This window comes from Onychostruthus taczanowskii, unplaced genomic scaffold (assembly GCF_017590055.1).
Source record: "Onychostruthus taczanowskii isolate IOZ18803 unplaced genomic scaffold, ASM1759005v1 scaffold9, whole genome shotgun sequence".
NCBI lineage: Eukaryota > Metazoa > Chordata > Aves > Passeriformes > Passeridae > Onychostruthus > Onychostruthus taczanowskii.
The window spans coordinates 15,713,235-15,740,812 of NW_024506993.1; the positions used below are offsets into that span (position 1 = coordinate 15,713,235).

The 27,578-nt window shown below is 42.2% G+C and overlaps 1 protein-coding gene across 2 annotated transcripts in view; it reads right to left on the reverse strand.

The window, feature by feature from the left end:
• The window catches only part of LOC121347237 (6-phosphofructo-2-kinase/fructose-2,6-bisphosphatase 4), a 50,981-nt gene that overhangs the window by 8,259 nt on the left and 15,144 nt on the right, over window positions 1–27,578 (reverse strand). The window contains exons 1-13 of one of the 2 annotated variants that reach the window (XM_041425747.1): window positions 27,051–27,173; window positions 19,635–19,751; window positions 15,997–16,093; window positions 13,620–13,686; window positions 12,372–12,446; window positions 11,460–11,516; window positions 11,018–11,139; window positions 9,141–9,348; window positions 8,442–8,588; window positions 7,749–7,853; window positions 6,165–6,294; window positions 5,743–5,805; window positions 2,582–2,646 (exon numbers count right to left, since the gene is read on the reverse strand). In XM_041425747.1, the coding sequence (XP_041281681.1) occupies window positions 2,582–2,646; window positions 5,743–5,805; window positions 6,165–6,294; window positions 7,749–7,853; window positions 8,442–8,588; window positions 9,141–9,348; window positions 11,018–11,139; window positions 11,460–11,516; window positions 12,372–12,446; window positions 13,620–13,686; window positions 15,997–16,093; window positions 19,635–19,751; window positions 27,051–27,156 (1,359 nt within the window). In that variant the 5' untranslated portion in view covers window positions 27,157–27,173. Of the gene's footprint in view, window positions 1–2,581; window positions 2,647–5,742; window positions 5,806–6,164; window positions 6,295–7,748; window positions 7,854–8,441; window positions 8,589–9,140; window positions 9,349–11,017; window positions 11,140–11,459; window positions 11,517–12,371; window positions 12,447–13,619; window positions 13,687–15,996; window positions 16,094–19,634; window positions 19,752–27,050; window positions 27,174–27,578 lie in introns of those variants that run through there. The other variant, XM_041425748.1, reaches the window with a different exon arrangement.

Sequence of the window (27,578 nt, forward strand, 5' to 3'; positions counted from 1 at the left end):
CACACCAACTAGATCTCACCTCCTATTGCAGGAAAACAATGACATTCAGTGCAGCACTCAATTATTTAAAACCAAATGAAACCAAGACCCCAGTGCAGCCAAACAGGAATCACATCTGCTATGGCACCACCTCCTGCAAGTCCCAAAGCCTGTGCAATTGGTGCTCACCCTCCTACCAAGAGGGCAGACCATGATAAACTGCTCTGAAATTTCTCCCAAGATCCATTTTAGGCCAAATCACTGGCAATTCTTCAAACTGCACGCTGATGGGTTTCATTAGTCCTCCTTGTTCCACACTGTGGTAAGCCAGCTCACCTTGCACTAACATCTCCCTCCCTCAGGTCCCCTCAAAAAAATAAAACAGAAGATCTGGTGTGAGCAATCCCCTCTCTGTCATTCACTGACTAAGCCAGATGTGCAAAGCAGACATTTCACCCCAGCACTTGCTGGGTCCCTTCTTTGGGCCAGAAAACAACAGCTAAAGCAACTCCCCTGAATTATTTTCTGTAAAAGACCATAGACTCCTTCATTGGAAAAGGTCAGAACTTCAGCCACTACAGTGCTGACAAACACAAGGCTTCAGTCTGCTCCAGACAAGTCACCACGGTGCTCTGAGGTTCACACATTCCACAAACAAACACCCCAGAGCTCTGCCTGCATTTCTGCCACGTGAAAATAGATGTTTTCAGCTGAGCCAAAAGGAGGGCACAGACTACAAGAGACTGGTGGGTCACAGAACAGCACACTGGGCAATTCTCAATCTAACAGCTTCATTGTTTAACAATGCTGTTATGTGACACTGTTTTAATTAAATGCTCCCACTTCAACAGACTACTTGAAAAGTTAATTTTACAGAAGTAATTAATGTTTTCAAAGGTAATTTAAATGAAAGCTTTTGAAATTTTCAGTCCTCTGAGCAGCAATTAAATGCAGACAGGACCACGTGAAGTCCTTCATTTAGACCCACTACCTGAACAGTGCAACATCATCCATATTCACTAGCCTGGGTTTCCTTTGGGGCAGAGAGAGAAGAGAATTTCAGGGGTTTTTAGGAAAATGCCAGGGGTTTTTAGGAAAATGCCACTACTCCTTTTTTTATTTCTTATAAAGTCCATTCACTCAATTTATTTGTGCTCAAATCAGTCTTGTGTCTTTGAGCCCACTGCAATGGAAGTGTCTTCCTGGTCCTCTACCTGCACCTGAACAGAGCCACCCCACAGCAGTGCCAGCATGGCCACATCACTTGCTAGACCTGGGGAGAGTCACTTGGTGATTCAGGCAGAGCTTTCCCCCTTGAGATAAACCCCTTCAGTTAGAGGACTGGCATTTTCAGCAACATTTTAGCAAGCTGTAAATTCAGAACTGGTATTTTCATCAGCCAAACTAAAGATGTTCATCTACATTATTTAACACAAATAACCTACTACTCTAAGACATCCTCATGGATTTTTCACTATGCTTCTCCAGCTTTAGGTACTGTGAAAACACAGACTGGATTTCCTAAACAGGATAAATCAAACTAAGATACAAAATGGCAAAGCAGAATGACAAAGCAGGAAAAGGAGGAGGAAGGAAATTATGCAATGCAGTTGTTGAAGAGAAAATGTCCAGAAGTCAGGGTTTTCAGAACTTGGAATACCCAGGTCATTAAAGCAAAACTTATCTGCAGAAGAATTCTGGCATGAATTCTGCACAAAAGTGAACCCTCGGTTACAAAAGGCACTTTATGTCGTGTGCCTTGTTGAATACACAGATAAAACCTCATTCCTCACTATATTCCTTTTCACCATAAACTGTTGCTCTGAAAACCACCAAACACAGCCCTTTTTTCTCATGTTATCAAACTGACTTCCAATTCACCAGCTGGCACTGCTCCTAACCTCAGCACACAATCAGTGCCATGCCTGGTGGCATGAGCCTGAGGATCTGCAAGGGAAGCAGAGAGCTTTAACCATGACACATTTCACACACCTTTGATGCTAAAGCAAAGGAAGAGCTTGGCACAAGCAGCAGAACGAGCCTGAGCTGAGGGGGACACTGAGGAGCACAGAGAGCCTGAGGCAGGCAGGGCACAGAGCTGCCGTGGGCTGGCATCTTCTCTGCACTTACATTTCACAAACACGCTCAGTTTCCTTCCCCCGGCTGTCCTGCTGCTTCCCAGAGCTAGTCTTCCTCTCCAGCTTTGGCTTAAAACACAGGTGACATCATCAGTTCCTCTTTTTCATACAGCAGTGATGAAAAAGCTGATGACTTCTCTCCCCAGACACTCGTAACACAGCTGTGGGCTACACCTACTGCTGCTGAGTGACAAAGCCTGGCAGAACTTCATCCAGCTTTTAGCCTGACACCACATCTTCACATTCTCATTTCTCAAAGATAAACTATTCCAGCTAGAACTCACATATGAGATAAATTCAATGACAGATTTGCTCCCCCCTCACAGTAAATCAGTAGCAAAGCTTCATACATAAAATAAAATCCACTCAGCTGCGTTATCAAATCAATTCTAGCCACAAGGACAATGGAAATCAGCTCAGACCATTCATTACATCAAGTTCTCCAATTTGAAAAATGTTCTTACCTCAGGTTTATCTCTGTGTGTGTTTACAGCTTCGACATTCAGAAATATGGATTCTACTTTACATCCTGTTGATAGAAAACACATTTTTAGACACATGTGCTTTGAAAGTGAAGTTATAATAAAGATGCAATCTCATTTTAAGATGGTGAAGGTTAATCACTTTCCCCTTCTGATTTATACCAGAATTTCTGGAATTCTCAAGAGCTAAAGCTACAGAAATTAATTTGTTCTCCCTGGATGAATATTATTGTCAATCTGACAATCAATCTCCTCAGGTTAGCTTTATCATTATTTTCTTTGAAAAAAAATCTTTTTTTTAAACATACAAATAAAAACTTTCTTACTGAACGTTCATGTAACTTTATGTTTTAAACATTCTGGACTTCTGTATTACAGTAAAAATCCAAGATAAATGCTGCTCTCATTTCTTAAACACAAAAACAACTACAAGAAAGTACAGTGTGTTGTCAACAACCCCCATTCCTCTGTATGTGCAAAATGGTTTTAACCTCAAGCTAAACAGAACTTCAAAGCTGACTCCCAAAAAGGAACTTCTGTTTTACATTCAAAAATTCAAAATGCCAGTGAGGCAAGAAAAATTAAAACAGTGAGAAGAAACAACTATTTCCCAGGTAGTATAAACTGATCCACTTAGAGAATGATACTCCATACACCATGGCCACAGCACTTCAAGCCATGTCTGATTGCCAAACCCTGCTTATCTCACACAAACATGACTTTTATAAGCTACCAGTACTCTACAGAACATCATTAAAAGTCACTTCCTCTGACACACTAGAGTCCATCCTCTATCACAAGCAGGTTTCCAGATTTTTCTCCCCATTTATTCCCTGAAGTCATAACACACTCCACAGAGTTGCTACATGACAGAAAAAGGGGATTTCCTTAGAAAGCCACTGCACTTTAAAAAAATAAAAAGAAATTAGTAAGACCAGTATTTGCCTTCCCTTTGGGAAGCCTGTCCTTTTAAAGCCCATTTATCAGAAAGACTGTGAGCAAACACTGCAGGAGGGCCAGAAGTGAGAGAAATAATGAACTGTAAAACAGATTTTAAGGAGGAAAAGCACATCATCTCCCACTGGAGCAGGATCCTTACTCATCCTTCTGTCCACAGATCCACTGTGAGCCCTGAGAGCAAGCCAAGACAAGCTCTGAGCCTTGCTGCTGGCCATTCCCCAGGGCTGTTACACAGCAGACACTTCAGAGCCCTCTCAGCCCTTGCCACAAGCTGAGTTTAAGATCCAAAGAGAGCATTGTGTGGAGAGCTTTAAACATAAACCAAAGGGACAGGCCTTGCTCCACAGCAATTATCACGTGCATACTCCCAGCTCATTTTTGATTACTGAGGAGGAAGCTCCCACCTACATCAAGCTGCAGTTTCCCTTTCCATAGACCACCACTGCCCTGGACTGCTGGGTAAAGGTCTCACCCACCCTGATCCAGCTGTCAGGCTGTACCAGATGTTCCTCCACTGCAGGTCACACTCTTAAGGTGGGAATGATGCTCCTCTCCGACATCAGGAGGAGCAAAGCCCCGGGGGAGGCGTTTCCCCAGAACAGGCTCAGCTGGGAGCTACCAAACCCACCAGGTGTGATCCTGCATCCTGCCTGGCTGGAGCCAAGGGACACATCAGCTTGGAGCAGTGCCATCGATCACTACTGCAGAAATGATTTACACAGTGCTCGTGTTTTCAGATGGCTGAAGCGCAAACAGCAGGTTGGCTGAAATGTGCTCATCAGACATACATATCCAACACCTTAAAAAAGGTCAATGGCATTTCTTTCCCTCTAGTCAGAAGGGCAAGGACAGTGTTTTGTACCATGTTGTTTCATTCCTCTCTTAGTTCGTGAGCAAACACTCAAACATCCACACCCTCTTCAAATTTATGAACAGTCACCCAACTTCCCTCTCCCCAGCAAAGAAGAAAGAAAAACAGCAACAACAGCAACAAAAAAATAAAATCACCAGAGAATCCCCAAAAATCCAAAGAGCAAAAATCCAAAGAGCAAAAAAGCAAAGCCTTGCTGTGGAAAACAGGCAGACTCTAACAGGTCAGAAGAATCCAGCTTTAAAAAGCCCAAGTTTTAACCGCAGTGAACCTTTATTTTCAAAACCCCAGCTTGTCATGCAAGGCTGGGAACACCAGATGTCACCACAGCACAGGCTGTCGTTCCTGTAAGACGAAACTGCAACCAAACAACAAAAATCTCCTCACACAGATTTCCCAGCAACTACTTTGGTACATAATATTCTTTGTTTCAATTTCATTTGAAACTTAACAAAAAAACAAAGTACTGATCTGCACCGCTATTTTTCAGAGCTGATAATCAAAGACAGCCTCCAATTAATGTCTGAACCAGCATTTTTGAGCAATACATTTTTCCTAATAAGCTATGCAGATAATCCTCTGCCTGAGATACCATCTGAAGTGGGATATGAGCAGATACAACCCAGTCATAACTGAACGAAAATGAGCAGAGGGCACACACTAAGCTGAGGTGGGAACACACACAAAACTCCATCAGCAATCCATCAGCCTAAAGCCCAAGCAGGGCACACGGTAACCCTCACCCCACGCTGCCCACAGAGCCCAGGGAAAGCCCCTGAGCAGGAACAAATGCCAGCATCAACAAAGAAGGTGAGTTCATGGGGTACCCTCACAGTCCATGGAAAAGAAATAGCTCAGGAAAAGAGAACAAAGTTATGTAAGGCTAAGAGAACACATTTGGCAAGATGACAAACCTTTAGAAGTGCAAATTTGCCTGCCTTCTGAAAAGCAATACCCTCCAATACATCAATAAAAACTCAGATCTTGCTGAAGCAGACATGTAAATGCATGGGTTTGCCAGAAGAATTAGTGAAATAGAGTAGGAACTGAGCACAACACTGTCCCCTCCAGCAGTTACAGCCACTGGTGGTTTCAGGCCCTCAGCAACACATGTGTTTCCTGGCACAAGGCAAAGCAAGGATAATCCAGAGGATTCATTTACTCCAGAGCAAAGCTCTGCAGGCATACACGCAATGTCAAACCTGACTATTTTAAAGCAACATGAAGTGTGTCTTCAACATTCCACCACCTTTCCTGATAACAGAGACAGTATAGCCAGACTTGTATAACAAATGTACATAACTGCACTTACCATAAGCCACCGGGGTTAGCTTTAGGACGGTATGCAGTGGGCACTTCAGGTAGGGCAGTTGTTCTGAGAAACCAAACCACAAATTACACATGAACTACAGGTTACAACTGACTTTTCTGTTATGTTTCATGTCAGCTACTTGAATGACTTTTTACCTAACGGGTATCTCTTCTCCTAGCATGCAACGGAGATGCTAATCAGAGCAAAAAACAATTATCACAGTATTTCAGGTGAGGAGCAGCTCAATAACATCAACCACCGGGTTTCATGTGGGGGTCAAATACGAAAAAATACACTTGGGTACTTGCCTAGCATTACCAGCCTCTGATGATACAGCAAATTGTTAGAATTTACTGTATGGAACCTTAAGCAGTAAACTTTCAAAAAACCAGCCTGTTTGTAATGTATCAAGGAAGACTCACCTGCGGGCTTGTCAAGGAAATACGCAAGCAAACAGCGCATGACAGCTTGGTGACAAATGACAAGCACATTTTCCTGCCTTTCAAGTTCCATAATTACTGGCTCCAGCCTCTGAACAAGATCTTCATAGGACTGGGTGGGGAGGAGAAACACAGAGCACATTAAAAAGGGAAACTCTTTGAACAGTACATATATATATATACACAGAGGAGATCTTACTTTCATATTAGTCATCTTCTAAATGTTATTTAGTGCACAAATACTGCAGGAATAATTTTCATTAAACTAAGAACACAGTTCAGACCTAAGCACATAACAAAACAAATCTCCCTCACAAAAAAGATTTTTTTAAATTAGCCACTTTGATCAAGAATTTCCACAAAATCCCTAGGATTTAATTCACATCTGCAAATAGGACTCTTGCACATTATTTTCCATAGCTCATCTTCAAAAGCATCTCTCTTCCAAGTCCAAATCTAGGAAGCTCAGCCAACAATGAGCATGCAAGGAGTTCACAAAGCCTGACTTGTTCAGGCTGCCCTTTCAAAAGAAGCTGTGGGCACGTTGGACTTGCTGGTGACCTGTCCTGCCTGTCATGCACAGGGAATTGCTGCTGCAGGGGAACAGCAGGGCTCCTGCATGGGCACAACTGAATTAAATTTTACATGCATGGTAAAGATTCTGCTGCCAAAATGCACCTTGTACTCCCAAAATGTGTCACGTACCACAGGTAGGGCTCAGCACACTGCCCAGCAGGGCAGGGACCAAGCACTGCAGAAAACCTTCACCCTGGTCCCCAGGCAGGACCAAGTGGCACTGCTGACTGAGCCCTGGACAACAGAAAGCCCCCAGCCCCCCAAGAACTGTGCAAACCCCTCACACTGTCACCAGACACAAAACTGCCTAAAACAAACACTCCTTGTTCAAATGCAAGAGAAGCACTTTGCAGCTTAATGACTGCCTCATTAGCAGGACCGGGGCCACACTGCCAGGGACACTGCTCTTGTCACAGCGATTGCTCTTGAGGAAGAAGGCAGAGCTCTGCTTCCTCACAGCTCAAGCAGGAGCAGCTGGGCCAATCCCTCCTCCAGAGCCTCAGCCCCCAGCAATAGCCCTGTGCCCATCTGGCCATCACTGCACTGTACTGGGGCTGCTTTACAAAAGCCATCAGCAAGTTTATTTTCCCAGAGGCAAGGAGTTTAATAACGTGCCTGGAGATTTCCCCAGCATTTCAGCCAGAGCTGCCTGCAAAACAGCCACCACCAAGAGCAGGGATGAACAGAAACAGAGCATCTTAGCAGCACGTTGATATAAGCAACAGTTGAAGCCCTGCAGTAATTCCTCCTGCACAGGTACAATGCCCACAAGATCAAAGCTCTCCATTGTTTTTCTAAATTTATGCTTTTATTTTTCAAGCCCTGAATCAACATAAGTGGTCTGGGCTCAATACTTGCAAGATCCTATGTGCTTTTCCACAGTGAAAGGAACAACCTTTTCATTAATTTAAAAATTTACTTTAAAGCCAGCATGCATATATGCAAGAAGACAAGGAATCCCTTCGACTTGTGAGATTAAAAATAGCATACCTCTCCTTTAGGGTATCTGTATCTGTATTTGTCTTGGTCTCTCAGTGCAAATTCAAGAGGATAATTTTCCTGTATTTCTTCATATGTCATTTCTTCACACACTCCCTGTCAGTAATGAAAAGAATCAAAAAACATGTATTCCCAGTAATACAAAAAGCAGATATTACTCTTAAGTAAAACCATATACAAATAACCTTTAATGGTTTTATGTTGCTACTCTGACACTTAAAATTGTGACACATGATAAACAGGGCACTCAACTTGACTCAGAGGTGGTTAGGAGGAATCATTAAATCCCTTTACAGGTGAAGTTACATCTATGGACAAAGCAAGGTCATGTTTTATCTACTGCATCTCCTATTATATCTTACAGCTGCAGCTGGAAATTGCCTTAGCAAAGCCCCCCACCACAAACTTTTCTTTCCAAGCCCAACTAACCAAAACTTCATAACATCATGGCTTCTACAGAGGAATGTTTTACTGGGGAAGACAAGAGAAGAACAAATTAACAATGGCAAAATTTAATGAAACGTTTAGCCTTGTTTACAGGTAATGACAATTATTTCCAGCCTCAAGAAGCAGCTTCAATGATTTTCTATCCCATAAAAAACATATTATTAAAAAAACTAAGTATTTTCTTAACCCCCCAACAGTCAAAGCAACTTATTAGGCATTTAAAAGAGAAGAACTTACTGCATCTATCTCATTCAAAACCTTCCACTGCTCATAAGGCACTCCCAAGGCTTCAGCAGTCTGAATTGTCCTTTTCATCTGGCTGGTCCAAACTTTCAGATCTTTGATATTTTGCTCATTAATAAACTGTGCCAAGCTTCTGGCAAACTGGAAGAAAAACCAAGAGACAGTGGATGAGGGCTCAGAGCCAACACACGGCGTTCAGTTTAGAATACACGGGTTCCAGCCTCTGTAAGCTCACTGTAGCTTTTCCAAAAGACTGTCAAAGGTTTTGCTAAGAAATACAACCTACTCCATTATCCAAGAGGGGCGGGAGAAAGAAAAGAAGTACAAGGAAAATACAAATTTTTAGCAGTTCTCAGCTTTCCTTCCACTTACTTTCCTGTCAGCTTTAAGTTGTGTACACTTTCCCAATTACCCAACTAGTCAGGATTTCACAAAAATACAGTTAAAAAATAAAGCCCACTTGCCAACTGCTTTGTAGTGCGGGTTAAAAAGGAATTTTAGCCAACAGAGAGACCAACAGATAAAAGAGTACACACCACAACACACAAAGTGCCCGTCCTGTTTCCACTACCCAAACACACAACTAAAGAAGTCCTTTAAACTCATTAAGAGGACAAGGCAGTAGAGGAGGAAAGCTGCAAGTGCCCATCACAAACGCCCACAGCACAGTTCCACCTGGCTGGAGGTACATACCTCCTTGCCCCTGACAGACAGCCCAGGATCTCCTCCTATTCTCCCCTTCAGGTTGAGCTCGCTCTCTCCGTGGCGGCAGAGGTAGATTGACCGAGGAGTCACATGGATATTCATGAGGTAGTAGACAATCCGGCTCTGGATGTGATCCATCACTCTGTTCACCAGGTAACTCCTTCCCACATCCATAATTTTAATGTAAGAAAGATCCCTTTCATGAGCAAGTTAAAAAAAAAATAAAATGTAAGGTTCCACATTGCTGCTATTAGCACGCACCACAATCTTTCCAGCCTCTCTGTCCTTATGAAACAAAGGGGCAACAAGCCAAAGAAATGAAAAAATCCTCAATTAGCCATGGAATATGCATTAGTCCTAAGAAATAACTCGGTACTCCAAAGGTACAGGATGAACTCTATTCCTTTCACGTGGAGCTGCACACATCACTTTCTTTTCTGCTTCCTTTACTTGCATTTCGTCCAAATCTAGATCCTACTCTTGGAAAAATACAGCCCACACACTAAAAAGGAGATTCAGGGGAGTCACTTAAGTTACCACAGCTAAATAAGATATACAGCTATTTTACAATACCATTTGGGGTTTTTTTTTCCCAGGTTACAAACACTTTCCATCACCAAGTGTTTGTCTGACTGCACCATGGGGCCATAAGGAATGGTCACTAATTACCCATCTCAGTCAATCCCTCCAGAAAAAGTAGGGCACCAGAAGAGCCTGGGAGTAGTCTGAAGCAAGACATCTTCTCAACTGCTCTGTGAGCAACCCTTTGTTAACTGTACTGTAATCTACCCCACCACTACCTTATCACAGCATCAGACAGCTTATAATTTCAATTTTCACTACTTATCCTTTATTATCTGAGCTATAATTCTAAAGCAGCCTCTCATTCACACAAGGAAAAATGTCTCACAAGCTGAAAATAACCATTATTGGTTTCTAGCTATGTGTTTGAGACACCACACTGCAATAAAACAAGAAAATGATAAAACCAAAGAGAGGTAGTGAGAAACAGGCACCAGCACCCTCACTCCTGCCCGTGTTCCTTGGAGTTAATCACTGCTATTCCAGCCAGGCACAGCCATTAGGTCCATCACAGGAATTACACGCATGAACTGAGCCGATTGAACCGGCTTCACGCTGCTCACGCTCAATTACATTAAAATGCAGCTCAGCCTTCCCTGCAGCTCTGGCCTGGAACAAACCAGCAGCACCTGGGATGGCTGCAGCTCCAAATCCTACTCTGAAATCCTGGGCTCTGGCAAGAAGAAAGGGGCTCCTCCTCACATTCATCCCCACCTTATTTTCCGGAGTTCAAAGTTAATAAAAACCAGAAGAATGCTTTGGCGTGAGGATAAATAATGTAGCTGAGACAGCTTCTCAGAGCCCTGCATCTGCAGGATAATTTTGCAAGCACAAGGAAATTAATTCAGAAGTCACATTTTTAAGACTGATGTGTTCATAATTAACCTTCACCATACCAACCAATTAAGTTATGTTTACAAATCACTCATGTCTCCTCTATGTACCAAAAAAACAAGAGCTAACCAACCTCTGTAGAAAGTCTGGAGTAATTGCTAAATGCTGGTTCCATCCCAGAAGAATAAATACCATTCTCCAAGTGGGAAAATCGAAAAGAATATTGTCCCAGACTAGACTCACTAGCCAATTTTCCTCAAATAAGGAAGTTTCCATGCTACACCCTCAGAGTCAACACTATCTAAATTGCCAAAGGAGAGAGAGATCAAGCCACTAAAACAATGGTTTGAAAGCCCTAATCCCCAATACAGGATGCCCCAACCCTTAAAATAACATTTTAATAGTATTGTGATCACCAGCAGTAATAACAGTGCTGTTTCATCACTTACTTGTCCAGAGTTTCATCTAAGGTCTCATACGAGTTCTTGTAGCACTCTATTCTTTTCATGAAGTCTTCTGTTGCTTCATCATTACTACAATCCACATAGTCAGGACTACCCAGCTTCACTTGCTGTTTAAAAAAAGACAGAACAACAGTATTTAAATTTCTTCCCTTCTTCATGGACGTTTAAAGAAATAGGGAGTGGGAGAACACAACAAAAAGTTTTGTCTGCAACTTATTAAAATAATGCAAAGCAAAAAAAAAAACCCCTACTCTTCAGAGAATTAAACTTCTGCGTTAGTAACATTCACATGGACAGGGAAAAAAAAATCCATTAATGAGAGCTAACATGGGGGTTTTGCTATTGGAAGTTCTTATAAGGTACTTCCAAAAATACTAAGCTACATTAAACCTCCCAATGTCAAGCCATTAAAGCAAACTTTACTCACCACAATATTTGCAGCAATGACCTCTGGATCAACACATACAGACTCCACAAAAAAGGTCTTCAGTCCAAATGGGAGGAAGAAGGAACAGAAGGGAGGAAGAAGGAAGATGCATGAGAACACCTCTGCATACCAACACACAAGCAGCATGTCACCCACTTCCATGCCAAGGCCCTTCTCCCTCCATTTACTCAGAAAGCTTCTCCAGACCCTCTCATCAGAAATCCCTGGCTCCCCATTCCATGACACATCATGCTCTGTGCTCTTTTCCCCAACAATGCCTGTAAGTGGAAAATTCTTGCCACAGAAAAAACGTAGGATGGAAGGGGAAGAAACAAATGCAGAGGATGCTAGTTCAGCCCCACTAACAGGAATTAACATTAATGAAATAACATTTTAGAAGCCTCCCAGCTCATGGAGTAGCCTCCCTTATAAAGAGCCTTTTGTTCTGCTGTATCAAAGGCTTGCAGAGATTAAGCTCAGAGGAAATGAAAGATGACTGGATAACAGCTAAATATAAAACCAGAAGGCAGAAAACCACTAAGTTTTTGGTTTCTACAGAACTAACACAGAACCCCCTTCATGTTCCTGCAGCAAAGACATAAACTGCATGAAGAACCATACATTAAATGTCCTTTCTGACACTGCACTCATGACCACAGGTCCAGGAAGTCAAAATTGAAGCTGTAGCACAAAATAGCCTAGCTCCAATCAGTACAAACAGTAAAGATGAGAAAAATGAGGACTGAATGATTTCTAATCACAAACAATGCTTAGGAACATAGAACACATTACTGATTAAACATCCAAGAAGGACATGGCTTGTGCTAGTGCACTTAGAGTACAGATAAGGGCAAAACTACCACTGGCTTACCTGGCCATGCAATAGCTCAGAACTGCTTTGCTTTGACTCACCTTATATCCGTTTTCTTCACCAAATTTATAAATCGTTTCTCTACGTTCTCGAGTTGTGTTTGTAGCATCAAAGACCTAGGAACAATTAAAGGGAGAGAGAAAAGGAATTCCAAAAGCAGCACAGCCTGTGGAAAGCACTGTCTTAGTAACAACAAAATCATGGATTCCAAGTCCCTTGGTGTGAAGGAAAGCAATGGAAACACTTCCCCTTCCCTCTCCCCCACTATCTCAACATGCTCAACAAGAAAACAAAGACATTACTATTTTACACACAGTATTTTCTAAATACTAAAATTTAGCAATATTTTGGAAGCAATCCTAGCAGAACTCTGGATTTGGAAAAGGAAATCAGAATTTAAGCCTAGCACATAGTACAGGAGAGACTCTTCCTTCTTGCCCATTATCAGCACTAAATATTAACGCACAAGTTTTAGTGAACTTACACTACCAAAAAAAAGATGCTGCAGTTCAATAGGCTGCTCAAAATGGAAGTGTGAAACTTGCAAGAGCTGTAAATCCTGCCCATGAATAACACCATCAATGCAGCCATTTTTCTAGGAACTCAGTTTAGCTCTGAACACATCAGTGTTTCACTAAATTATGAAGTTTGCCAAAGCATAACATCTACCTCGTGTATCCAGCAGAACTTACAGTTAATGGTTTTCCCTGTTTAGTTAATAAAAGCCCCAGAGTTGTGTCAGTAGTCTTAAGACAAAAATTTTAAAAATTAGTCTCAACACGCAATGTCAGTAGTGGAAGAACTGATGTTTTGCATCCCATTATTAAACACTCAGGTACGCACCAAATTATTATTAGTCTCTCCTGCTCTCTTCAGACATTTCTCATGCCAGTAACAAGTGCCAAGAGGATACTTTTTGTTCAGCAAGTCTTTACCTTCCACTTGGAACACTAAACTACCAAACAGACATGCAAGCAAAATGGCAGATGTGTTTAATGGTACATTGTGGAACACTGTCCTATAGTAATGTGGAGAGAAGGTGGACTTTTTTCTTGGTGTCATCCACCCCTCAGCTAACCCCTCAAATCAAAGGCAGTTGCCCAATATGGCACCATCAGCCTGAAATTCAGCACTCACTTCACTGCAGCAACAAGGCAGACCTAACTGTCAAAGGAATGAAATCCGGTGTGCTGGCTAGCTGCTGTCACCACTCAGGCTGTGCATTACCCAGCAGACACAGAGTTTAGTGCAGAGGCACCTCAAGAAGGTGTCTCCAAGAAGAAACTTACAGCCACGTGCCCGTTCTCCTCGCTGAGGTACTGCCGGACGTCGTTCAGCGCGGCTAAGGCACACTGTCTTCAGAGGGAAAGAATCACAGTCAAATGCTAGATAAAGGCGTTTTGTCAATGCACTAGGGAGCAAAGGGCCCTGAAAATGTTATGATCATTTATCTCAGAAACACGCATCTCCCTCCAAACATGGGAAAAAGCCAACAGAGGCCAGCCAAGCTACAGTAAGGAAATGTGGTCATGCCACCTTGCTCCTCTGTGTCACTGACACAGCTACACATGCTCACAGAACACCCATCTACTTTGCTGACCACGATACACTTCCACTGATCTAAAATAACACCACTGAAACATCCCTGCAACTGAATGCTTTTCCCAATTACCTATTCATACATAACTGCTTCTTAATTTGATTTGCAAAATAAGAAACAAAATTAACCAACTTAAGGCCTTTACCTTGTGGCACTAAGTTGGAGAGGAAAGTATTTTTCAGTAATCTACTTACTCTCTTTTGAGCTATTTCACTTCACAAGCAGTGAAAACTGCTTATGTAGAAAAAATTTGTTAAAACAGAGAGCAAAACAAAGGTAGCATAAAGTATTAGTGACTGAGGTGAAATATCATCCCACTGCAGTCACCAACCCAGTGTAATTAGTACTGGAGACAGCTGAGGACACAAACACCAAAAATCCCCACCCTGACATACTTTACACTTGTGTTAAATCTGGACAAGAACACATGAATATGCAACTTCCCTATGTCCCCAGCACTAGCATTATCTTCAAAGTCCATTATGATTCCTAACACATCAGTAATGCTGGAGGGCAACATTGTACACGATTTACTTGTTAGCAGAACAAAGCCCCATTTATTCCCAGTAAGTACAGCCTCTCTGCAGTACCAACATAAAAGCCTGCCCATTTCAACAGCCCTTCCCTACATTACTCCTGAATTTTGATTCCAGACACAAATTCGTAACTCCCCTATTTACATCTTCTGGAAGCAGAGCTTTATCTTGAAAGAGAAATGAAGGCTTTTGGATCCTGACAGTATTTCCACATTAGCACAGTTAACAGATGTCAGGAGCTGAGATTCATCACCCAGGTCTTCACTGAATAAATACAAACCCTCTTTACTCACTGCTAACCAGGCAGATTATCTCACACAGCCCATTTCATGCTACATCCCTCACCACTTAGCCTAATAGGTGGCACAGAGGCACATTAAAAGGTTTGGCTCTACCGGTCAGAAAAAGGTAGTGTAAACTGCTCTTTATCCCCAAGGATTGGGAGGTTCTTATGCAAGCTGTTCTCTTCAATGCTGCTGAAGGGGAGAAAGGCAAGAGAGACGGGGGACAAGGCAAGGGACAGCCACAAAAGAAAGTCCAGATATTTTTGATGCATAAGGTGAAGTTGAATTAAGAACAAGACAGTCCATATTTTAAGTAGCCTAACTAAATATTATTTCCATCCATCTCAGATTTCTCATTTCCTTCTCATTTCACACTGCACGCTCTAAGTGCTTTCCTGAACACACTAAAAAGTACAGTGAGTGTCCAAGAAAATCAAAAGGCCTTGTTTCATCTCCTCTAGGAAAGAAGCAGCTCCGTCTTGCTCTGACCTTTCTTCTCAAGGTCTGCCCCGCATTAAAGCACAGCCTCTTTCCAGGCAGGAGCAGAGACTCAACTGCTACATCTGGACACAGAACTCTGGTTCTCTCCTCGCTTTGCACAGCATTAGCAAAATATGGCAGTTTTTGAGGCTGTGCATTGAGGGACTGAATGAGGCACCTGCATGGTGGCCAAACCCACAATTTCAGGGAGAAAATTATCATGTTTGATTCTCACTGATTTCACAGATAATGGTGAATACATTCAAAGTGTTCTAGATGAACTGGAATTGCACTTTACAGATCAAAAAGAAAAGCAGTTAGATGTTTTTTTTCCTTAATGAAGCAAACAAAAGCTCTAAAATTGGATTTTAGGAATTACGCAGCAGAAAGAGTCACATATATTAGCTGCTACTTTACAAGAAGGTTGGAAAAGTTATAACTACCCATTAAAATAGCTTTTGAGTGAAAATATCCTACAGTATCTACAGGAGTAACAGTAGCCACATTCTAATGAAAAGGAATCAAGAAGGACTTCTTTCCATTTCTGATGCTTGAGATGAAACAATCAAGAAAAAAGGATCCCCAAATTTTAATCAGCCTAAAGCAATCACTATTCCACCTTCTCTAAAATGTCTTTTCCTGCAGTCTCCCTAAGGGTCTTCTTGATCATACAAAAATGCAACTTCATGCAACCTCTAAGAGCAAATTACACAGGATATCCTTTTAATACAATTAGCATGGTGTCCCAAGCACAATCAAAACTTACTTCCTGATTTTCAAGCCTTCTTCATTATCAGGCAGGAAGAATTCAAAGGATTTATACTTTTTCACCAGATCTCGACGATACTGACCAACATTAAATTCTGCCAAGAGAAACCAGCATTAGCAGGAGCCAACAACAGGCACATGAAAAGGACAAAAGTTATGACAACTTTGAAACCAAACTTCCTGCAAAGATAAAATAACTTGGCCTGTAAGAAGCCAATCTACCATACTTCTTTTTGTGTTTTGTGAGGTTTAAAATAGCAAGACAGCAATAAATCTTGGAAACAGCTGAAGGACATTTGGGCTGTAGTCACCCTACTTCAGTGGCCACTCTGTAGTGCCTTTGTCTGCCAGTTTGCCTGGACAACAAAAAGAAATTATTTTCCTCCTTTTCAGGAGTTACTCAAAGTCTATAAAGGACTAGTAATGATTATTGGTATTAATAAAAAATTATTATCATTAGCTTTTTCTTCTATGTATATGTACAGTGAAACAGTTGCACCTCCCAAAACTTACAACTCTTTATTTCAGCACAAGGCAGAGCTCTAAATAGAACTACACAATCTTGCTTTAAGTAAACAAAACTTAAAATTCCCTTCGTGAAAACATTTTTTCAGAACCCTGCTCTAATATTTCTATTCCTTAAGGATTAGTATTTCACAACCCTCGTTCCACTTACTGGGAAAAAAAAAAAAAAAAAAAAAAAAAAAAAAATGGCTAAAAAAAAAAAAAGATCATTTAAAAATCATCCTAAGTATGAAACAATCTCACCTCAGTGGTCACAAAACATCTCCTCCTTATCTGGGCAAAGGTGCTAAAGGTCCATGGCCAAACACAACATCAGGTTGCAATATCAGGTATGGGATTAAGGCAAGACACTTCTGCTTTGCCCCAGAGCAGAATGGCACTGAACCCTAATTAATTTCATTCAATGGCTGTGAAAGCAGGCCTCTGAAATGCAATTAATGTTTGAGTTGCTCCAGACCTACAGGTTTTTTCTGTTGAACTGCAAAGCTTTTGGTTTTGTTTCTTTTAACATTAAACCACACTGAAGTATTCTGTGTGAGATGCTGCCAAGGTACAACTCTATTTGCCAGGCTACATTTCTGGAAAGAGGAAAAGAAGCAGTAGACTCAATTACAAGGTTGTAGTTAAGAAAGAAGACATAGAACAGAAAAACTCATGAACCAGCTGCTGTATACAGATTGCTGATGGGACTGGAGGCATAGGATAAAGATATAAAAGTTATTTTTCTCCCCAAAAGTCAAGCTTTGTTTGAGCTCAGCAGTGTTGATGGAATTCATCATGACATGGATTACAGAACAATCCAGGTTATTCTGTGATGGTTTTAATAAGCACAGGCCACAGTGGCTACATCAAAAGGTGGGTCCTTGTAAAAAACAACTAATTTTATGAGAAGGAATAGTTACTGCCAGAGGGGCATGCACAGCAGAGGAAAAAGTGCTATCTAGTGGGACAATCTCCAGCCTTTATTCTTAGCAGCCACACCTATGGAAAAGTTTCCCAAAGCTCAGTGGTATCACAACCACAACTATTCAAAAAAGCTTCCAAGGCTTAGTTTCTCAAAACCACATTGCAACACAATTCTATTCAGGCATCTAATTGACCTCATTTCCTTCAAAAAGCACAGATAAAAGTCCCCTGCACTTTGAACCATTTCACATTCTATATAACAGAAGATTTTGGAAGGAAAAAAACACAGAAACAATGACTGAAATGATTTAACCATCACCAAAAGCCTGGGCTATTTACCTCCACCTTCTGTTCTTGAACTCTCCAGCTTGTTTAACATTACATGAAAAGATGGCATTTATTTTTTCTCTGGTTTACATAACCTCATAATTTGAACCATCTGTCTCAGAGAACAAGGACTCCTGCTAAATTAAGCGCACACTAATTTTAAGACATTAAGAGCCAAAGGGTAGCAGATGTTAGGGCTACTTGATACTGATCCTGTATCAGTTCAGTCCCACCAACTGGAAGAATCCGGGAAAAATGTCATCTATTCCCTCAGACAGGCAGTGAGGTGTTTCACACGGACTTCAGTAAAATTGCTTCACTGAAGACACAAACAGAAAGGCTCTGTGGTTTTCTGAGAAAATCTCAGTCACCCTTTCTAACAAACAATACTCAGCAACCAAGGACAGAGACTCATCTGGCAACTTTATATTGTATATTTTGTAAAATCAGGCAGCAATGTTCTACCTGTTTTTCATCAAGCACAAGTGTGTGTGTGTTCTGATGTGCTGCTCACAGTAACCCACAGAATTTTTCCTACCAGCTGAGCCAAACCCCACCTACAGTAAAATTAATATCTGGGATACATTCAACAAAGCATGAGCCAGATGTGGATAGTATCTTGCTTGCTGTCCAAAACTGGACTTCTGCTTGTCAAAGATCGCAAAGTGAAGAGCTCAAACTCAATGACATTTGTACATAATACATCCCATAAATTTAAGTTACACGTGTATCTAACATACAAAGCATTTTGTCACCTTGGATATATGCTAAACTACTTGGATTGTTATTCCATTTCAGCCTAATTGATAAAACTGAACTCTGAACAAGCTGGTACTAGTCATCAGAAGGGTTAAACCATGTGAAAACAGTAAAAATCAAGTGATAACTTAAATCCTGTAAACTCTCATACTTAAACAATTTAACATATCCCCCATAATGTCTCTTCTAAATAAAGCACATTATACAAGTTCCTAAAAATGTAAGAAAACACCCACACGAAAAGCTTTACCCTAGAATCAAAACGCAGTTTAAATATAGGCCAGAATTTTTCATCTTGACTTCTTAGAGTGGCTAGGAAATACATCTCTGAACAGCCAGCCAAAACTCCACACATTAGTATGACCTCACATGTTTAATGTCATTTAAATTATTCACTAGGCATAAAGCTGCTATTTCTGCACTGGACACAATCACAGCACACCAAATGTGCCTTGCTCTTCTGCAGAGGGACAGGAGAAGGAAGGGGAGGTGGCTGCTCAGAACCTCAAATGCACTTAGGCGCTGTTTTTACTGGGCCCACAAGATAGCACAGGAGCCCAGGCAGGTCCTTGGCACAGCCAATCTGAGCCATTTCCTACCCAAAACACACAGAAATCTTTAAGGAGGTGATAACAAGTGGCAACTGGCTGCCTGGTCTTTGGGCTCTTAGTATTTAGACAAAGAGCTGCAAGTCATTCCACAAACAGAAAGAACTGCAAGTAGCACAAAGTTCACAGAGAAAAAAAAGATGGAGAAGTCGGGAAGTTTAACCCAGAACTGCTCAACTGCTTGTAAACAACATTCCTTTTCACCTACATGAAGAAAGGAAAAGGGAAACAAGGAAAAAATAAATAAACAAAAAAGGGCAATGTTTCATGACAAGGGAAAAAGGTTGATTTAGGCACCTGGTAGAGCAAGAAGGTAAAAGAACAGTCAACATAATTTGACTAAACACATAAACAGCAACGTGCCTGTAAATGTTATTCCTTAAAAATACATTAACAAAGCAGAAGGATTTTAAGTAGTCAAACTTGGCAACAAAATTACTGGAAATCAGGTTCATACACCACCCAACGCTGTGCCCTGTCCTTCTGATGTAAACAAAATTAAAGCCATCACCTTTCGTGGGCACTCCAATCCAATTTAAGTAGCGTGTCAGCTTCTTGGAAATGTAGGTTTTTCCTCTTGCTGGGAGACCCACCATGACAATCAGAGTAGGGCAGTTGGTCATACATACTGCAAGAGAAACAGGAACAGGATTTACCAACAGCACTCCCACAAAGGCTGCAGCTGCTGCAGGGGAAAGCCCCTCTCGGAGAGCTCCCCAGCAAGGTGCCCACCCAGCAGCTCATGCACTGTGCCTCACCATTGGGGGCTCCACAGCAGGACAGTGACCACCCTTCTTACGCTGCATTTTGGAAGGGTGAGCCAGGGGAAGTGCAATGATGGACATGTGAGGTGTAAATGGGCAGGAAAGAAGAAACCTGTGTACTTGCACACAGAAACAATACCAAAATAAAGGTAACTGACGTCTTATGCCCCTCTGTACCTCAGTTCAGTGCTTGCATTGAAAGGAAACAGCAAGGTGTACAGTTTTAAAATAATTCTTATATTTTAAGACAACACCTAAACATTGGTCAACCTTTTCTTGATTTTGAGCAAAACAAGTATGACAAATGCATCCTAATACATTACAGTAAGACATGCTACTCACTACTGATTATTTCTCCTTTAAGTATAATTAACACTAAAATCTCTCCTGAGCAGTGCTCATTTTGGCTGTTACTAAGAATAAGACAAGTACTCTATACAATCAAGTACAATAATCTGACATAGATATATGTACACACACTAAATCAAAGCCAGAGCATTTAATTTAAAAAAAACCAAAACCTCAACACTCTAGGAGGCTGAAGGAATTGTATGTATAATTATAGATATATGTACACACTCTAAATCAAAGCCAGAGCATTTAATTAAAAAAAAAAACCTCAACACTCTAGGAGGCTGAAGGAATTGTGTGTATAATCTGAAAACCTTGAGGCATTTCCTTTCAAAGCACAAGTTTTTGAACATTTTAACAGCACAAAACTAAGGATACCTTGCATTAATCTATCACAGCTACAAGGAACTCCCTAAAAAGAAAGAAGATATTAAAGTGAGGCAGATACCACCAGCTCCCTCCACCCTCTATTTTTAAGGGAATTAATTTCTATACAATCCACATGTGTAACAATTTCCTCAGTGCCTTGACAGAGGAGACATCAATGTACTCCAGAAGACCAAATCTCAGTGATTTGCTGTAAGGCATAACTGAACTAACTGTTGTACAAAGGGCTGTGATTGCTCAAAATTCCCTAACTCCCATCCCACAAAGTCACTTGCATAAATCTGGTGCAGACAGTTCATGTAACAGAGCAGATTAGCAAAGGCAGATGTGGTGTTTTAAAATGCACATTGGAAGACACAAAACAAAGAACATCAAAAATACACCACTTTTCATGAGGGAGAGGAGGTAAAATGGTACCCAATCTCAAATCCATGAAACAGTCAACTACTCCCTGTAATGACAGCTACAGGGAACTAAATGCAAACAAAACAGATCCATCCAAACATGACCAATTCTCTGGAAGGACACTGGTCAAAGCCCTCAGAGTAAGTTCCTCTGTGCAGAAGCCTATAAACAAGAATGTTAATAATTTCTTTTCCTCTTTGTCATAACTTCAGGCTGTGAACCCCCTCTCCAAGAGGGTGAAGGAAGTCTCTAGGGAAACAACAAAGTCTGTGGAGTGCCAAGAGCACAGTGCTTATTAAGTTAACAGCCTTGCTTCCAGCTTTAAGGACAGTACAGTAAAATACTGAGAGGAGAGAGACCCCTGGGCCCCAAGACATTTTAAGAGAAGACCTTTTTCGTCAAAGCCTGTTCAAAAGGTCCTTCACCTGAAACACTTAGCTCAAGTTTTGAACAATATTTCAGTACAAGCAGTGAAGTAAGAGCTGTAAAGACAAACCAGGATCTGTACAGAAAGGCTTCATACACAGCCCAAACTCCTCCTGCTCTGCACGGAACTGTGCTGCAACAGGCTTTTCTATCCATTCCAAGCAGAATTTGCCAACTTTTTGTTCTTAGAGGACCTCTTTTTTTTTCTTTTTTTTTTTTCTTTTTCTGGTCCTGGGTTCAGCCATACAAATTTCACCTTCTCACAGAATATTTGTCTTCTGGTAATGCAATGACAAACCTGTACTGGAGTAAAACTGAAGTCTGGGAAGCTTCCATGAAGAGACCTGCAAAGCACTTAAATTAAATGGCTGCTTCACAGATTATATCAACAGCTAAATTTCTAAATTAAGTCCTACTGCCTGCATGGTTTTCTAACCAAGCAGCAAACTAGATGAACACAACTGCAACATGCACGAGGGACATTCAGTGTGCCAGTCTGCTACCACCTCCATTTTTACATATATCTCCTCAAAGAAAGTACAAAACTAGCAAAGCTGCCTTTGTTAGAACCCCACGTTGTCCAGTTCAACAGATACATCTCACCCCTTATTCCAATCACTCTGGTGAGTAACCACAGAGCAGAAACCAAGAGAAATATCCCAATAAACAAGCAGCAATCCTGCTCTTGCTAGGTGCCAGGCTGACCAAGAGTGCTTTTATTCTATAAAGACAGATGCCCCTGTCTTTGTAAGGAGGAACATCACTGATGCCAACGATGCCAAATCTGCTTTTACAAAATGCCACAGCCCTGTAAGCAACATTACACAGGACACGGTGCTGCAGGACATGCCACCCCTCAGTGCTTGTCCTTAACAAGAGGGTGGCAGTTCATGGTCTAAAATTCAGGACACTAAAGAAATGTTTGGTGTTCTGGATTAGATGGCCACCAATGGCTTCAGCCTCATACCACCTGCACAGGTGGCACTCAGTGACAAACACACCTGTGCAGTGTCAAGTAGAAGCCAAAGGCACCTGTGCTGGCCAAAACAGCCCATTCACAGCTAAGTGGCAGGACTAAAAAGCACACAAAGCAGCTATTTTGCTTCTTCTGTACCTCAGTGTAGCATTCTCAACACATAAAGACTCAGCACAGCAGACTTTATTTCCTTCCTTATGATGCTGTGTAATTAACAAGGCTTAATTTTGCTCATTAGCTGAATTAAAAAGTTAAGACCAGAACAGAATGCCAAGTTCTGGTATGTATCAAATGGATGTAACAAATACTCCAAATAAATTAATTATCCTTCATTTTATCTAAACCACAGCTTTCTCAACAGAACATTGCCAACACTCACTGCAAGCAGGGAGAAACAGTCATTCCACGGAGGTATTTTCAATATCAGTGTCTCATGGCTTACATTTTCCCTTGAAGAAATGCAAGCAAGTTTGACACAAGGAAGTAGGCTGATAAAAATAGCCAAACATACCACAAATTACATATATCCCAGTGGCACAGTGGCCAATCCCCCTTTTCACAGCACCTCACCACCATTCAATTTATATTAAAAAACTTCCAGTGTGAGTTACAGGTGAGTGAGTTAGAGCCAAGGCAGGTTCCTAAGGGCAGCTTTCTCTCCACTCCTTACCACTGGATTGTCTGGTTTATCTTCAGAAATATCTCTACATGGTCCAGTCTCCAGAAAACAATCTCATTTTTCACTACTCCTTTGCATATATAACTCCTAAGGGCTTCTGACAGCCTCAACCTGTGGATATGTCATCAACACTAATTTTGTGGAACAGTAAAACAAAACTTACAGCTTGTACACCATCACTTGCTAAAGATGCCCTAAGACATCAGTCAGTTTTTTCTTTAAAACAGATGCTTGTGATAGATGCATTTAAGAGTGCATGTTTATAAACAGCATCGCCAAAGAGAGGGAACAGAGAAAAAAACACACCCAAAATACCAGTCAGTGAGGGAAAATGGCCAAATGATGAAATGCTGCAACTGAAGCAAAGTCATTATCCCAGTTTAATATTTCTTAAACATTAGAACAACACAGCAAGTTGCAGCTCGAGAGTAAAATTATGACTCCCTACCCTGCTGAAGTTTAAGACTTACCAGTCAAGGAGAAAGAAATTACATGTTTATTTCTTGCCTCTATTGTGAAATAACGCAAATGCAAAAAAGAAGGTTGTGAAACCAAACTGGGACATGGAACAATCTAGATGAGCTGTGCTGCAATTCATCAGCCCTCAAAACTCTTTTGGATCTTGTGAAATCCGAGTCAAGAGTTGATATTTTCCAGGTTCACTTACTACCAAACAAATTATCAACTGTCCTTTCCTTTGACCCAGAATTAGATTTTGTTATTTCCTTATATGTGTTAACGACAGATGTTTTTTGTATCAAGCTGTTACTGTTAGAGATTTGAAGTTTACTAAGTGTTCTTGCAGTTTTTCTATGGCCTTCAATTCAAGGCCTGTTCTCCAAAAATCCTGTACTATTTAGAGGCTCATACATAAATATCTCTGACTTCAAGCCAACACAACCACCCTTCCAAATAAGGTTAGCCCTGTGTGTTTTACCCACCACTTATCCACGTCAACCACTGTTAATCCATCGTATCTTTTTAATCAACTATGACAGCCAGTCTCCCTTCTTGGCATCCCACAGGGATGAGTTTCCCATCCTGCTGTTCTTCCTGAAAAGCATCTGCTTCTAGACCTGAACAAGTCCATCATCTTCTAATTTGTATCTCCTCTTTTTTGTCCAAACTGCCAGTTTTTACCATCACCTTGGTGCGAGGTATTCAGAATTCATTAGTCCCCTGGCCAGCCTGGTGCCACCAGCTGTTCCGAGCTGCTCTGTCATCCACTTCCTCAGGGTCACCTTTTGCTTCCTAGAGCTCTGATGCCAACAGCAAGGATCCCATCTCCCATCCTGCTCCTCAGGCACCATCCTCACCTCATTCGCTCTCCTATTTTCAGTTCCTAGCATTAGGAGCATAAATACACACAAGCAGCATGTGCTCAAAGGGTACAGCTCTTTACAGCAGAGATAATAATTTGATGCTTTTTTTTTTGAATGTACATTTCTACTGCTGTATCATCAGCAAATGACATTTATTAGAATGACCAAATTTCAGCAGCTGTAGGGAAACAAAGCATTTAACTGTAGTGGGGGAGGAATGTTTAACCACAGGAAGTTCACTATTTATCTCTCACTATAAACATCCTCTGCTGGCCTCCCCAGACAACTTTCACTAGGGCCTACTCAGCTATTTGTTTTTTATGTCCATGTTTACAGCCCTCTGCTTGATTCAGAGGTTACAACAATCTGAACATCCAATGCCAAGAACAGCTTTAATTCAACCTATTCACAGACAAAACTCCTCACAAGTGACCACAAAAGGCAAGCCACAGCTATTAATAACAACCTGCACTTGCAGTGCCTTCAGGTGTGCCTCTGGAAGGTCACCAGAACAGTTACCTCGGCTGCACCTGTGCCACCAGCTCTAAAAGCTGCCTGCTCAGTAGGCTGCACACAGACACAACTGCTCCTCAAAGGCCTTGTACTGCACAGACTGAAAGAACTGGCTCTTCAAAGCCCTGTGACAGCTAAACCCTGGCACAGCTCAACAGATTTCTTCTTCCCAAGACAACAGCAGTCGCTACAACTTTTAGAAAATCACACTAAAAACAGCTAACACTGTAAGTCATTTTGTAGACAAACCTGCTGAGTCCTCCACTGGAAGTGTGTACAGTTCTGCTCATCCACCTTCTAGAAGGATAAAGACTAAATGTAGTGCAGATAAAGATCAGCAGCACGAAGCAAAAAAAATAAAAAAAAAACAGCAGCCAAAGGAGACTGAAAGAGTTCACCTTGTTTAGCCAAGAAACTCAACACAGAGCTACTAACTTCACTTTTACCACTGCAAAGCTACAGTTGAGGACAAAACCACTTCCACCTTGAGCAGGTATTTTTGGAACAGTATCACCTGCCAGAGTTACCTGAAGCAGCAAAGAACCTGAACTGGTCAGCCCAACAGAGCCCCAGGTGACCCATCTGGGCAGTCCATCCTGAGCTGCCCCAGCACAGCCACAGCACCCACAGGTCACACTGCCTCACCAGAGCACAGGGCAACACAGGACACGTGGAAATCTTAGGGAAAAGGAGTCTGCAACACCCCTGCATGGGAAAAATTATGAAGTGTTCTCAGTTTGCTGACACGAGATAGGTTTTATCAAGGAAAAGTAACTTCTCTCCCTTTGCAGGCTGTTTGTAATTCTTGCGTATCACAAATGACTGCAGATTTTTTATGGGTAGGGCTGCAAAAGGATTTAAGAAAAAAAAAGGCAATCTCTTTTTCTAGCAAAGGGTTTTTTTCATTTATAAGGGGTCTTAGGCATTAAACTTAGTGAGTCCTACAAAAAAACCCACTGGCATGTGAAATATTTTTTAATTTATAGTCAAGTGAAGCTAAATAATTCTGCCAAGAAGACAATGTACGTCGTCAAATTACACATGACTCATATGCAATTTTGTTCTTGGGTTTGGGGGATGTTTTTGTAAAGCAGTATCTGTGTCAGAGCTATAACAGATATTACTCTGTTTGGGAAAGAGATGCCACATTAAGGCTAAAACGAAGCAGTCTTCTTAGCATGTTTATAAAGCATTTATACACATTTTCTTCCTATTTCAGCATTCATCTCAATCCAGCATGGCTCAGATGCTGCAGTAATTCCGTTCGCACAGAAACACACTCCTGCCTGCTTGCGCAGCACACAACAAGAGTTAGGGGTGGTTTGGGGTTTTTTTCTGGGGGGAGGGGGTTTGATTTCCTCTTTTAGCAAGGGCTGGACCAAAGCATGAGCAGAGAGCCAAGGCTGCAGCCCATGGACTCCTGCCACAGCGGCAGAGCCTCAGCTCTGTCAGCACAGCCTCTTTGCATGACAAATACAAACAATTCTACACGACAAAGCCCCTTTTGTCTGCAAAACTGCCGTGTACCGCACCGCAGTTACTTAAGTAAGGGGGGAAAATGAAAGGAAGAGGGGGAAAAAACAACCTGCGAGGCAAAGTTTGTTAATGAACTATGGTTTACAAACGCCGCAGCCAAAGTCTCAGGAGGCTGATGACTTGGTTGGCTGCACCTCAAAATATGGGAAGTCATTAACTCATGGAACAGATGGGCTGATACAGCATTGGCCTTAAAGGAAAAAAAAAATACAAAGGAGCACAACAACCAAAACAAGAACGCTGTGACATTTTTAGGCCTCTCTCCAAGAAGAATACACTGAACATAAACGCTCCCTGACACCAGAGCGCCTAACAAATAAAAAACCCAAACAAACCCGCAAAACACCAACAAAAGCAACCAGAAAACACATTCATTCCAGCGGCGCTTCCCTGCCTTCCGCTGGGCACAGAGCCAGCAGCTTCGGGGCTCGACCCTCCACGGGGGACCCGCGACCGCCGCCCCGCAGCCCCGGCAGTGACCGACCCAAAGCGCCGGGGCTCGGCTCCATCCCCTCGCCCCCCGAGCCCAGCGGGTGGCGGGCCCGCCCGGCCGGCCCGAGCCGCTCACCGCCGCGCTGCGCGCTGTGCCCCGCGGGCAGCCCGTTGTCGTAGGGCTCCCACGTCTTCTGCAGCGGGTTCTGCGTGAGCTCCCGAGCCGCCGGAGCCGCCGCCATCCTCGGCCGCTCCCGGCTCCCACCGCAGTGGCGGCGGGCGGGGCGCGCCGGGGCCGCCCCCGGGGCAGGGCCGGCGGGGAGGCCGCAGCCCCGCCGGGCCCCAGGCTCCGGGAAGCCGCCCCGGGACACCGAGACCCCCGCGGGAAGGTCCCGGGCCTGGCAAGGGTCGTGCTGCCAGCAGGTGACTCCGCTCCGTGCTGCTGCTGCTTGTGAAAAGCCTTTTTAAAACAAACAAAAAAAAAAAAAACCAAAACAAAACCAACCCAAAACCTAAATATAGAACGCCCAAGGAGCGTGCAGTGTGTTTTAAGTCACGCACTGAGACATTTTTCCAATTAAACTGTTTTGGCCTGAAGGCTAAATTAATAGCGATACAGAAAAACATAAACAAACCATAGGTTTCCTACATCCTATTTGGCTCC